Source organism: Macrosteles quadrilineatus, unplaced genomic scaffold (assembly GCF_028750875.1).
Source record: "Macrosteles quadrilineatus isolate MER2022 unplaced genomic scaffold, UCM_ALF_1.0 Scaffold_1__1_contigs__length_201487025, whole genome shotgun sequence".
Lineage (NCBI taxonomy): Eukaryota > Metazoa > Arthropoda > Insecta > Hemiptera > Cicadellidae > Macrosteles > Macrosteles quadrilineatus.
This window is the reverse complement of record NW_026542594.1, coordinates 197,796,728-197,807,234: the sequence shown is the minus strand read 5'-3', so window position 1 is coordinate 197,807,234 and position 10,507 is coordinate 197,796,728. Positions and strand designations below refer to the sequence as shown.

At 34.2% G+C, this 10,507-nt stretch overlaps 2 protein-coding genes across 6 annotated transcripts; one reads left to right on the top strand and one right to left on the bottom strand.

The window, feature by feature from the left end:
• Positions 1-25: 25 nt before the first annotated feature.
• LOC128993920 (cytochrome c oxidase assembly protein COX19) lies at positions 26-3,099 on the bottom strand. 5 transcript variants are annotated; one of them, XM_054418066.1, is made up of 2 exons: positions 3,010-3,099; positions 26-346 (listed from the first exon to the last, which is right to left on the bottom strand). In XM_054418066.1, exon 2 carries the CDS (start codon positions 302-304, stop codon positions 26-28), a length of 279 nt encoding a protein of 92 aa, XP_054274041.1. In that variant the 5' UTR covers positions 305-346; positions 3,010-3,099. The 5 variants fall into 5 exon arrangements, with proteins under 5 accessions (XP_054274041.1, XP_054274015.1, XP_054274023.1 ...); XM_054418040.1 differs by having other exon boundaries at positions 2,922-3,049; XM_054418048.1 differs by having other exon boundaries at positions 2,892-3,028.
• Positions 3,100-6,591: 3,492 nt separating this feature from the next.
• Positions 6,592-9,493, top strand: LOC128993896 (GPI mannosyltransferase 2-like). Its single transcript, XM_054417974.1, has 2 exons — positions 6,592-6,689; positions 7,936-9,493. Exon 2 carries the CDS (start codon positions 7,968-7,970, stop codon positions 9,477-9,479), a length of 1,512 nt encoding a protein of 503 aa, XP_054273949.1. The 5' UTR covers positions 6,592-6,689; positions 7,936-7,967; the 3' UTR covers positions 9,480-9,493.
• Positions 9,494-10,507: the final 1,014 nt, after the last annotated feature.

Genomic DNA, 10,507 nt, shown 5'->3' with positions numbered 1-10,507 from the left:
CTTGAAAGAAATAAACCTGGTTAGTTTAATCAGTTCCTGACACTTTTCCTTGATTACTCAATTCTATGTCACTGAGTCCTAGTTTAGCCCAATCCTCTTTGGCCATGAGATTGTTTTCCATTCTGCATTGCAAGTAGGCTTTGATTTGTTCACGACATTCAGAATTGTTGTTTCTATGATCATTCAAGCAAAACATGTATTTTAACATGACACCTTTACACTGACCCTCATGGTCTAAGGGAAAACTCCCTTTGTCTGGAGGACTCGGAGTAAAGACTTTGTTTGAAAAAGTAAAGGATGACATTCGGATGGAGTTAGATGAACATTTTATGAAGTCACCATAAATCTGAAAAAGAGTTAAATTTTTGTTTGAAATATGTTGTAACTTCTTTAAGACTGTACAATCTATCTATATATTAATAGGCAAGCATGTTTCTTTAAAACCTTTTTTCTCAGCTCGTGTGTATCGTAGGGAAAATCTACGCATACCGTTAGAAAGCTATTTTCCTGTAGGTGTGCAGAATACCTTTATAAATTAAAATAGGCTCAAAAATAAGCACAAAAAATGAATTTGAAATTTTTAAAAATTAACATGGGTCTTATGGGTTGCTATGGTGATGGCGAAATAACAACAAAATATAAACAGAAAATCAAAACAAATGGAAGACATTCCAATCACATGTTTTATTTACAGTGTGGGTTGAAAATAGAGAAGTTTGCACAAAACATGCTCTCGTATTTCATTAATATAAATTTTTACTATCATATGTTTTTCTATTGTTTTTGTTTTGTAAACATTCATGAAATAGATTTTGTGTTAAGTGGATATGCGTGTTTCTATTAATTATTTTATAATTAATTAGAGACAAAGCTAGATATGCCCCATCAAGTGCCAGGCTCGTGTGTATGTTAATTTTATTATCATAAGTAGGAAAACTAATAATTTTGAATAGAGTAAATAAACTACCAACATAGATAGTTCGACAGGTAACCTGTGTTCTATCCATACAAGGCTCTTAAATTTACCTTTTTTATTTCCCAGCTTAATTAATTAACTATGGGCAGCTACTAAAATAACAATGCATTCATGAACGATAAATAGCAAAATAGCCAACTCTATATCATCGATGCCTATTTCCAATAAACAAGCCAGCTTCACTTTTTTCTCCCAACATCGACCGACAGATTACTAGCACTTTTTGTTAACCCTCCGAGTGTCCCTTGTTTTGGCCTTAATGTCTGCCTATTTTTTGCTCATTTGCAAGGTTTTATTAAAACGGATATGAGAAGCTTGAAAACAATGTTAATTATACTGTTCTATATACCATTTTATTTGGAAAATCATGGGCTTCAATATTATACATAAAACATAAGGAACATTTGTTTCAAAAAATTTTTTTAGGTAAAAAAAAATATTTTGGAAAATTAAAAAAAAAAATAAGTTTGCGCTCAATGAAATTGTATAAATTATAGGCCTATAAATATTTGAAAATAGCCACTTTGTTCTAAATTTTATGAGGATTACAAATATATAATAATATAAGGAAGTAGATTTGCAAATAAATTAAGTTATGGGCAAAAAACAGATTTCAGTACATAGCGTTTAGCTAAGAATGCATAGCCTAACCATAGCTAGGAATCTGGCTGATAATTTACATCAATATCACTACCTACTTCTTCAGGATCATCAAACAGCCCTTCAAAATCACTTAAATCTTCTTATAATGCACCACGTATATCACTACTTTTGATTTTTAACACTAAAACAATGATAAATGTAATAAAACACATCAGTCATCGGTGCGAGGTTAACCAAGCTATTTACAAATACGCACGTCAGCTGTCTGCTCCAATATTTTCAGAACTAAAATGAAAAGGCTTAGAGACAGACCTCCGGAGAAAGCTCTGAATCTGCCAAATAAAACGATACCTAACTCGATCCAGTTCAATCCGATTTTGTCAGTCATCGAGCCTTCGCCGTAAACAGTGTTTGTGAGTCGATGCATCGACACAAAACACTACACAAAGTGTGTTATGTGTCGAAGCATCGACAAATAACACTCGGAGGGTTAACTTTACTTAGGGTTACTTTACACTCGCATTGCAATAAATTGAACCAACATGGCCTTACGCCCTTCGAAAGTCCGTTCAATTTTAATTACTTGGTCAACAATAGCATTCAATAGTTAGCTCCTGCGTTCCCTCGAATGGCTAAGATACCAAAGTTGAACTTCCCGATTACCACCTATTTATTAATATATTATCTTTCCTTCTCACTAAATCTATAATGAATACTTTTGTCTAGTTATTTCACAATATTAAATGATTCATTACCTAACTGATTGAGAGTGAACAATAATCTATTTAATTTGGGTTTTAGTTTATTTTAAAATATAACCTATTTATGTTAGAGGAGAACTGAACTATATTTATTTTAATTTAAATGTATTTATACATTAATGGCAACACTTGATTTACAAAACTAGACATGGGAAAATTGAAATTGCCATATTGGTTTATTTACACCATATTGCTATAAAGAATAATTCGAATAATTCTAAGTATTTGATTTGAATTCTCGAAAGTATTCGATTATCCCATCACTACTTCTTAGTAGTTTACGTCATAGGCCTACATTGCTACTTACTCACATAAGTTACTGCAGTTTGGTTAAGAAGGTTAGGTTTAGTTTAGAATTCATAGATTCATTATATAATCAGCTGGTAGTTAATGTATAACGTATTAGGACGTAAACTAAAGTGCAACCGTGTGTTAATATAATAACATATAATTTTTAAAACAATAAACTATTTTTAGAGCCTAAAGCCAACTAACTACTTAATATAAATGCTGGTTAGAACCGTCTCAATAATATCATATTATTAACTTACTACTATTACTATACTATTAGAGTTGCTCACTAATAAGAGGATGGTTATAAAAAAATCTCAATCCCCAGAGAGAAATTTTAGGATAAATTAGAAACATCAACAAACAACATGACATAACCTTATTTAAATACGAAAATACAGTCTGCTCTGCTGTCTGCTGTCTGCTCTATTATTTTGTTGTTTTTCAGCTGGTTCTTTTCCATATACATACACAATTCGCTCAGTGTTGCCTACTACTTGAGGCGCGATGCGTGAAAAATAAAATCCCTTGTCAAAAATTCCATGAAAAACCCCACAGCAAACTGATTTTCTTTTGTATTGGTCCAATATCTTTTTTGATGAGTGATAAATAAATCTTCAAACTTCAAAGATTGTCATCCTTACGAAGTTAAATTGATCTTTAAAGTTACATTTATTTCATAGTTAAAGACGACTGAGACGAGCTGTTGGCCCGTCCTATCCTACGTGCACGATTTTTATTTCAGCTGCAGTTTTTTAATACGGACAAAATGAGAGTTTAAAAATTAGAAATTAAAAAAAAATTATTGTAGACCTAAAACTAAAAAAATATATAGTTAATTTTTTAATTAAACTGTCATAACCTAACCTAACTAACCAAACTTGCTGATAATGACAAAATTGAATGAAGGTTTACTAATAGAAAAAATAATTCTGTTCATAAAATAAAACTATAAATGCCTCAAATTAAATTTCATATTTTTAGCGAATTTCCCTATAGGGAAGTAGCTATTACCGTAGGTCTCATGGTAAGACTTAGGCCCGGGACCGATTTACTTTTTCATTTTGATGTCCCCAGAGGCCAAAAACACCATTCGTTCAAAATTTTATATATATATATATATAGATTTATATATATATGTGTCCGTGAACACGATAACTTGAGTAATTTTTATCCGATTTTGATGAAATTTGGTTTGAAGGTGTAATGCGGGATAAACTTGAATGAGTTCGCGATCCAGCATGATCGGACCATGGGAACAGGGTTTTATGGGGTAAAAATTGGTTTTTCTCACTTTTGACCCTCAAAACACAAAATTTCCCAATTTTTCTCTAATCCTTCTTAAAGAGCTTAAAAAAACAAACAATTCAGTATGTCAAAGTGTTTTTGTACGGTTATTGGTTACGGAGAAAACTAAAAAAATTGTAAATTTAAAATTCCCATGTTATTCTTATGGAGAATATTGTAACATGTTGTGGTTTGCTTGATTATGGATATCTTTTGATCAAACTTTGGCAAATATATTCATTTTCTACTAAGCAATAATTATTTTACTTAAAACACACACTTTATTAGTTTCCTTGTAGCAGCAAACCTAGGTACTCGTTAAACCTAATGTTATTTAAATAGATCGATTGAAAATCAATTCAGCCAAATGGAAATTCGCTTAGACGGCAGGTTTGCTGCGGCGGGGGTATTTAATTATCAAATTAAACTGTGATAACCTAACCAAACTTGCTGATAATGAAAAAATTGAATGAAGGTTTACTAATCAAGATTGGTTGATTTTATAAGGTTTTAATTATAAAATTTAACTGTTATAACCTAACAAAACTAACCAAACTTGCTGATAATGCAAAAATCTTAGACAAAAAGTTTGTGCCCCTGATGGGTTTCGAACCTTTCGTAGCCCGGCACGCTATTCACTAGACCACCGAGGCCGATGGCTTCATTCCGTTTCATTGCGCTAATGGTGTTCCCTCAGCCAATATAATGCTCTCATTTTGTTCTTATAAAAATAACTGCAGCTGAAATAAAAATTGTGCATCCTACGTACGGGATATGTGCCAACATCTTACATAGGTCCTCTTCATCGCAGTCGTAGAGACTGGAGAATCGTCATTTAAGTTACTTCTTTCTCTTCTTATAATAGCCCTATGTGGTAGTTATGATCTTCATAGCACTCTTTGATGGTGTAGTACGGTCTTTGAAGGAGGTAGGTTTTTTAGTGCAGCAGTGAATTTTTTTGTGTTGTTTATTGTTTTGAGATGTTGTGGAAGTAGGTTGTAGAGCTTTGCTCCCATTGCAGTGGGGGTTTTGTTGGTTTTGTTTAATCTGTTTTGTTGGGTGTTATAGTTCGATTTTGATCTGGTGTTGTGGTTGTGGCATGTTTGTCTGGTTTCAGGCGGATTTTGTTTTATGAAATTGATGGTGTCAAATATGTATTGAGATGTTAGGGTTAGGATTTGGTGTTTTATGAAAAAGGGCTTGCAGTGTTCGAGGTATTGGGATTGGTCTATGATTCTGGCTGCTTTCTTTTGAATGATTTGTATTTCTTTTAATAGGCTTTCGCTGGCACTTCCCCATGCAATTAAGCCGAATTTCAGGTGTGAAGACAAGATTCCATGGTAAGCCATCTTAGTAGTTTCTTCGTTGGTGATTTCCCTGATTCTTCTGAGGGCATAGATAGCTGATGAGGGTTTTCGCTGGAGCCTTTCCAAGTGGGGGTGCCAGTTTAGTTGCTGGTCAAGAATGATGCCAAGGAATTTGGTTGTGGGGTTGGCATTTGTTGTGTCTTCTTGAGTTAGAGGTTTGTTTGTTGGGGTGAATTTCAGGCAGACAGTTTTAGATTCGTCGATTCGGAGATTTAGGCTATTGCAGATTTTTTTGCTGTGTCTATTGTTTTTTCTGTTAGATTAGGTGTTGGTATGCCCGGAACTACAATGGTCGTGTCGTCGGCAAACATTATACATGTATTGTCTGCTGGTAGGAGGGTGGGGAAGGTGTCTATGTAGATCAGAAAGAGTAGGGGTCCTAGAACTGAGCCTTGAGGTATGCCTTGAGTGATGGTTTGCAGTTTTGATCTGGATTTGGTAATGAAGTTTCCACTTTGGTGTTCAATTTCAATGAGTTGTTGTCTATTGTAGAGGTAGCTTTTTATCCAATCTAGAGCTTTGTTTTTGATGTTTAGGGCTGATGTTTTTTGGAGAAGTAGGTTATGGTCTAGGCTGTCAAACGCTTTTTGGAGATCTAGAAACAGATATGGAAGTGTACGCCGGGAATTGAGTAGTCAACCAAAACTGAAGTTATGTCAATAATTCCAATTCTTTTAAAGTCAATGAACTATGAAACCCCTAATCTTTAATCGAAACCTCAAACCACAGACAATATAATACTGTAATTTGATTTCCGTAGTCTGTGCTTAAACTCTTAGGCTGTGGGAGAGAAGAAGAAAAGTATTCTCTAAGTTAAGTTTGTTTTGTGTTTGTTTACTGTTTTTAATAGTGTATACAAATTTGTCTGCTAGGTACTGTTTTTTTAATTATCATAGAGGATACGCGTCCGGTAACCGGACGTGGATAAGGCGTACGGCAATGACGTCATGGGGTTGCGGGAGCCTGGAACGCCTTTACCACAACAATACAACGTTCAGCCATCGGTGGTCGTGGTGTAGTGGGTAAGGTGCTCGGCTGATATGCAAGAGGCCCAGGGTTCGAATCTCATTGATGACTTTAACTTTTTGTCGAAGAGTTTGCATTGAATACCATTTATTCTTAACTGTACATCTTTTATTAGAATTTTTGGCATTTATAATTTTTTTATAGAGAAAGAATTTAACCTTAATTAGATTTTTTCATTATCAGCAAGTTTGGTTGGTTAGGTTAGGTTATGACAGTAATTGCCGGACGTCTAATCCACGTACGGTTACCGGACGTGTATCCTCTGCCTTTAATTATACTGTTTGTTAACTCTTTTAGATTTTTTATTCGTTTTATAACTTGTTTAGTATGATTATTTGTTCTTCAAAAATGTTACTTTGTTAGCAAATGTGGATTGTGGTAATTATTCCTTTCAACCTGCGCTTGCGCTGTCATCTGTTACCTGAAGCAGCAGGCTATCCTAGCTAGGCCTTTAACTAAAATAGCCTACGTTTCTGGCAATGTACTTATCTTATTTCACATATCATAAAATAAAATGTAGTGTAGTGTCATGTACGCTTGTAGTGAGGATGGGATTACCACCTGTCACAAGGCGTGGACAACCCGCGCGTCATAAGTTAGGCCTAGTCCTAGTCTATTTTGAATTTAGTTTACCTCAGAAAGCAATGGCAGAGTACAAGTTATTGTTGAGAGTAGGTAGTGAAGTTATAACTTAAGTTCAGCTTTTAGGCCTAGCCACATTCACGTTTAAGTTGACAAGTTGAGATAGTCACGTAGGCTACTCACATGAACCAATTATAAACAGAAAAAAATGCGTTTGGGATAACATCTAGAGAGCACATATCTGTGCTCTCTGATAACATCCCCCAAAGTCTTAGCAGACAATAAGAAATTTGTAATTTTTTTTAATTTTACAAATTAACTTCTTTTAGTCCAAATCCCGGGAATAGCTAAGTTATTGATTCAAATCCTGTTTGCTGTTGCATTCCTTAAAACTCTATCTTTGTATTCTTTCCAACTTGCATTGTAGGCCTACAGACAGTGACCGTTCCACAGTGTACAACTTCAGGAACTTCATAGTTTAAGTTTATTGTCTTGCAATTTCACTACACTTGTTCCCGATGGCTAGGACATAGCACACCACTACACAAGTACCAAAAAAAAAAACCAACAGAAATGCAAAAATACAAGCTCTTCATGACTGAAAATTAGTTTAATCCCAAGCGTGGCAGTCCTTGAACTCTCCCCATCCCTGATTACGTCGGAGGTAAACGTACTAAGTATGTGTCGTTCCCACGGAGCCTATTTCACTAATGTGTGGTTGGTTATTCCTTCTTCCCTCGCATCTTCATTTTGTTGTAGGCCTTTTTACTGATATCCAAGACATATCAGATACGATGAGCACATACAATCATCCTGCAAAATCAAGTGTGACATTTAACAGAACCTGTAAAATATCCTGGCTTCCTAAGGGAAAACTTGTGTGTTGTCCTACTTGCAAGTCAAAAGCCTAATCAGATCTAAGTCAGTTCAACTCATGTCTTGATAAAAAATCGTAGGGAAAGGAAAACATGCCTACAGTATACAAGACAATCAATTTTAATTTATACTAATTTTATTGTAATCAAAATTATTATTTTTGCAGGTCAGTGATTGATTTAACTTAGTTTTAACAAGATGAAGACAGCTACAACTCACAATGACTTGAAGACAAAAGTGCTACTTTTCGCTATCAGCTCTCGTGTTTTTATTATTTTCCTATCATGGATTTCCAACGTAGTTTTACCAGACCATGATGCTGGAGTCTACATCTTCCCACAGCCAACTACTATCAACATATCTTTTGCCGATGAAATCATTAACAACGTATTTGGAGGCTTAGTGAGATGGGATGCTCAATACTTTCTTCACATTGCACACTACGGCTACACCTATGAAAATACACTTGTATTTTTTCCAATGTTTCCATTCTTTGCTAGAATTCTCGCAAATGTTTTAGATGTCATTTTAAATGGTGTATTGAATCACTACTCAACAGTATTACTGTCTGCTTTGACAATTAACTTTTATTTCTTTGTGAGTGCATCAATCAAGCTCTTCGAGCTTTCGTGTAAAGTACTAAAAGATGAGTCGCTCGCGTATAAATCTGCATTATTTTTCTGTGTGAACCCAGCCAGTATATTTTTCACTGCTCCGTATTCAGAAAGTTGTTTTGCCTTTTTCACTTTCTCGGGTATGCTGTTTTGTGTAGAAAATGAAAGAGACTTGTTGTCTAGTTTTGCATTGGGTTTGTCAAGCTGTGCTCGTTCTAACGGTGTATTGAATTTAGGATATATTGCTCATAAATGTATAAAACGTGCCTTTAATATTTTACAAGTACTAAAATATCAATTTAACTTTTCTTCATTCTATACTATGATCGTTGAACTATGCAAATTATGCATTTGCACCATAGTATTTATTGCTCCATTTATTATGTTCCAAGGATATGCTTACATGACTTTTTGCAAGAGCAAAGTAAATATACCAGAATTTTTGAATGAGTTTGGAAAATCAAAAGGATTTGTGACTCCATCTTCAGATTCGCCACCATGGTGTAACCACAAAATACCTTTCTCGTACTCATACGTACAAAACCATTATTGGCATGTCGGTTTTCTTAAATACTATCAAATTAAGCAAATTCCAAATTTTGTACTAGCATCGCCTGTAATATTTTTAATTTTGAGGCACTCATATCTTTTCATGCTTGAAAACACCTCTATTCTGTTTTCTTTAGGTTTAAAAAGTCCATACCGTGTTAATTATCAACAACAAGAGTTGACACCTGAATTCTTTGTCTTTGTCGTCCACACTGTGTTTTTGACAATATTCTGCATGTTTTTTGTCCATGTTCAAGTAACAACGAGGATGATTGCCTCTTCTTGCCCAGTGCTTTACTGGTTTGTGGCTTTACGTTACAAGACTGAAAGTGGCACTAAAAGTGATGTGATTTCCAGTAGACTGAAGACAAGTGGCTCCAACAACTATAGCTTAGTAGAGACAAAAGAAAACATAGCTAGTGTTTGGAGAACTGTTATTTTAACAGATAAACCGGTTAATATTTGGTCTCATTGTATCAGAATGTATTTTTATTCATATTTTATTATAGGCACCGTTATATTTAGTAATTTCCTTCCATGGACTTAGTTTGAATAGGCTATTCAAAGTCATAAAGTGATACGGTATGAAAAGAGCAATATTTTTTTATTGATCTCAATATTTATAAAAAATATATCACCAAATGTATTCTATCAATCAATAGATGAATTCATATTTATAATAATCTGAATATTTTCTGTTTATAATCTTTCCTTATCCTACCTGGGTTTTTGATACTTTAACTTTATTTTTAATATCTTATTGCTATTCTATCTTCGTACTTTAAAGAGATAAGTAAGAATAGTTATAACTTTCTCTCTGTTGTTCTTACTAATAGATATGAACTGCTTGCATTAGTACCTTTAATGGTACGTCCTTAGTACTGCTCCAAAAATGAGCGGTTTAAATTTGTTCTAATTAGGCCTATTAGTAACTTTTGGTTTGGGACAGGATATAGTCGAGGGTTATTATACTTCTTGTTTTAATAAAAATTCTTTATTAAATTAAGCTTAAAGATAAACAATTAAGAACACCATACTCACACTAAATCTAATAATCACTAGAAGGGGGAGCGAGCTGGTCAAGGTAACAACACGGGACTTAAGTCCCTGAGGTCGAGGGTTCAAATCCCGCAGAATCACCAATGGATGTTATCTTTGTGAATGCCGCAACCCCTAGGTCTAGCCTGAAGTAATGAAAAACAATCCCAGGCTCGTGCCTAGCGTCTTAGGGCAAAAAATAATCACTTGAAAGTTCGTAGTTTAAAATATAATTCTTTTATTTTTTATTTACTTTTTAAAAAATTAATACTTTCATACTTGTAAAACATTTTTGAGTTCCTCGAAGCAGCAAAGTTGGGTACTTATTGAGCACAATCTTGTTTATTTTAGGTTTGGGTATACAATTTTTTAAAGCATAAAATTTAATAAAGCGGCAGGAAATTGGGTAGCTTAAGTTGCTGCAATGGGGGTATGAGAAAATATACAGGGTTATTGCTGATCACTGCTGCAGGTTTGCACTTGCAGAGATAAGGCATAGCATAATCTCTTTTTATCTTCTCTGTAAGAGCTGTCAAC

Excerpts from the sequence above, each read along its gene's own strand:
- LOC128993920 (XM_054418066.1), bottom strand. The coding sequence starts at position 304 with ATGTCATCCTTTACTTTTTCAAACAAAGTCTTTACTCCGAGTCCTCCA.
- LOC128993896 (XM_054417974.1), top strand. The coding sequence starts at position 7,968 with ATGAAGACAGCTACAACTCACAATGACTTGAAGACAAAAGTGCTACTT.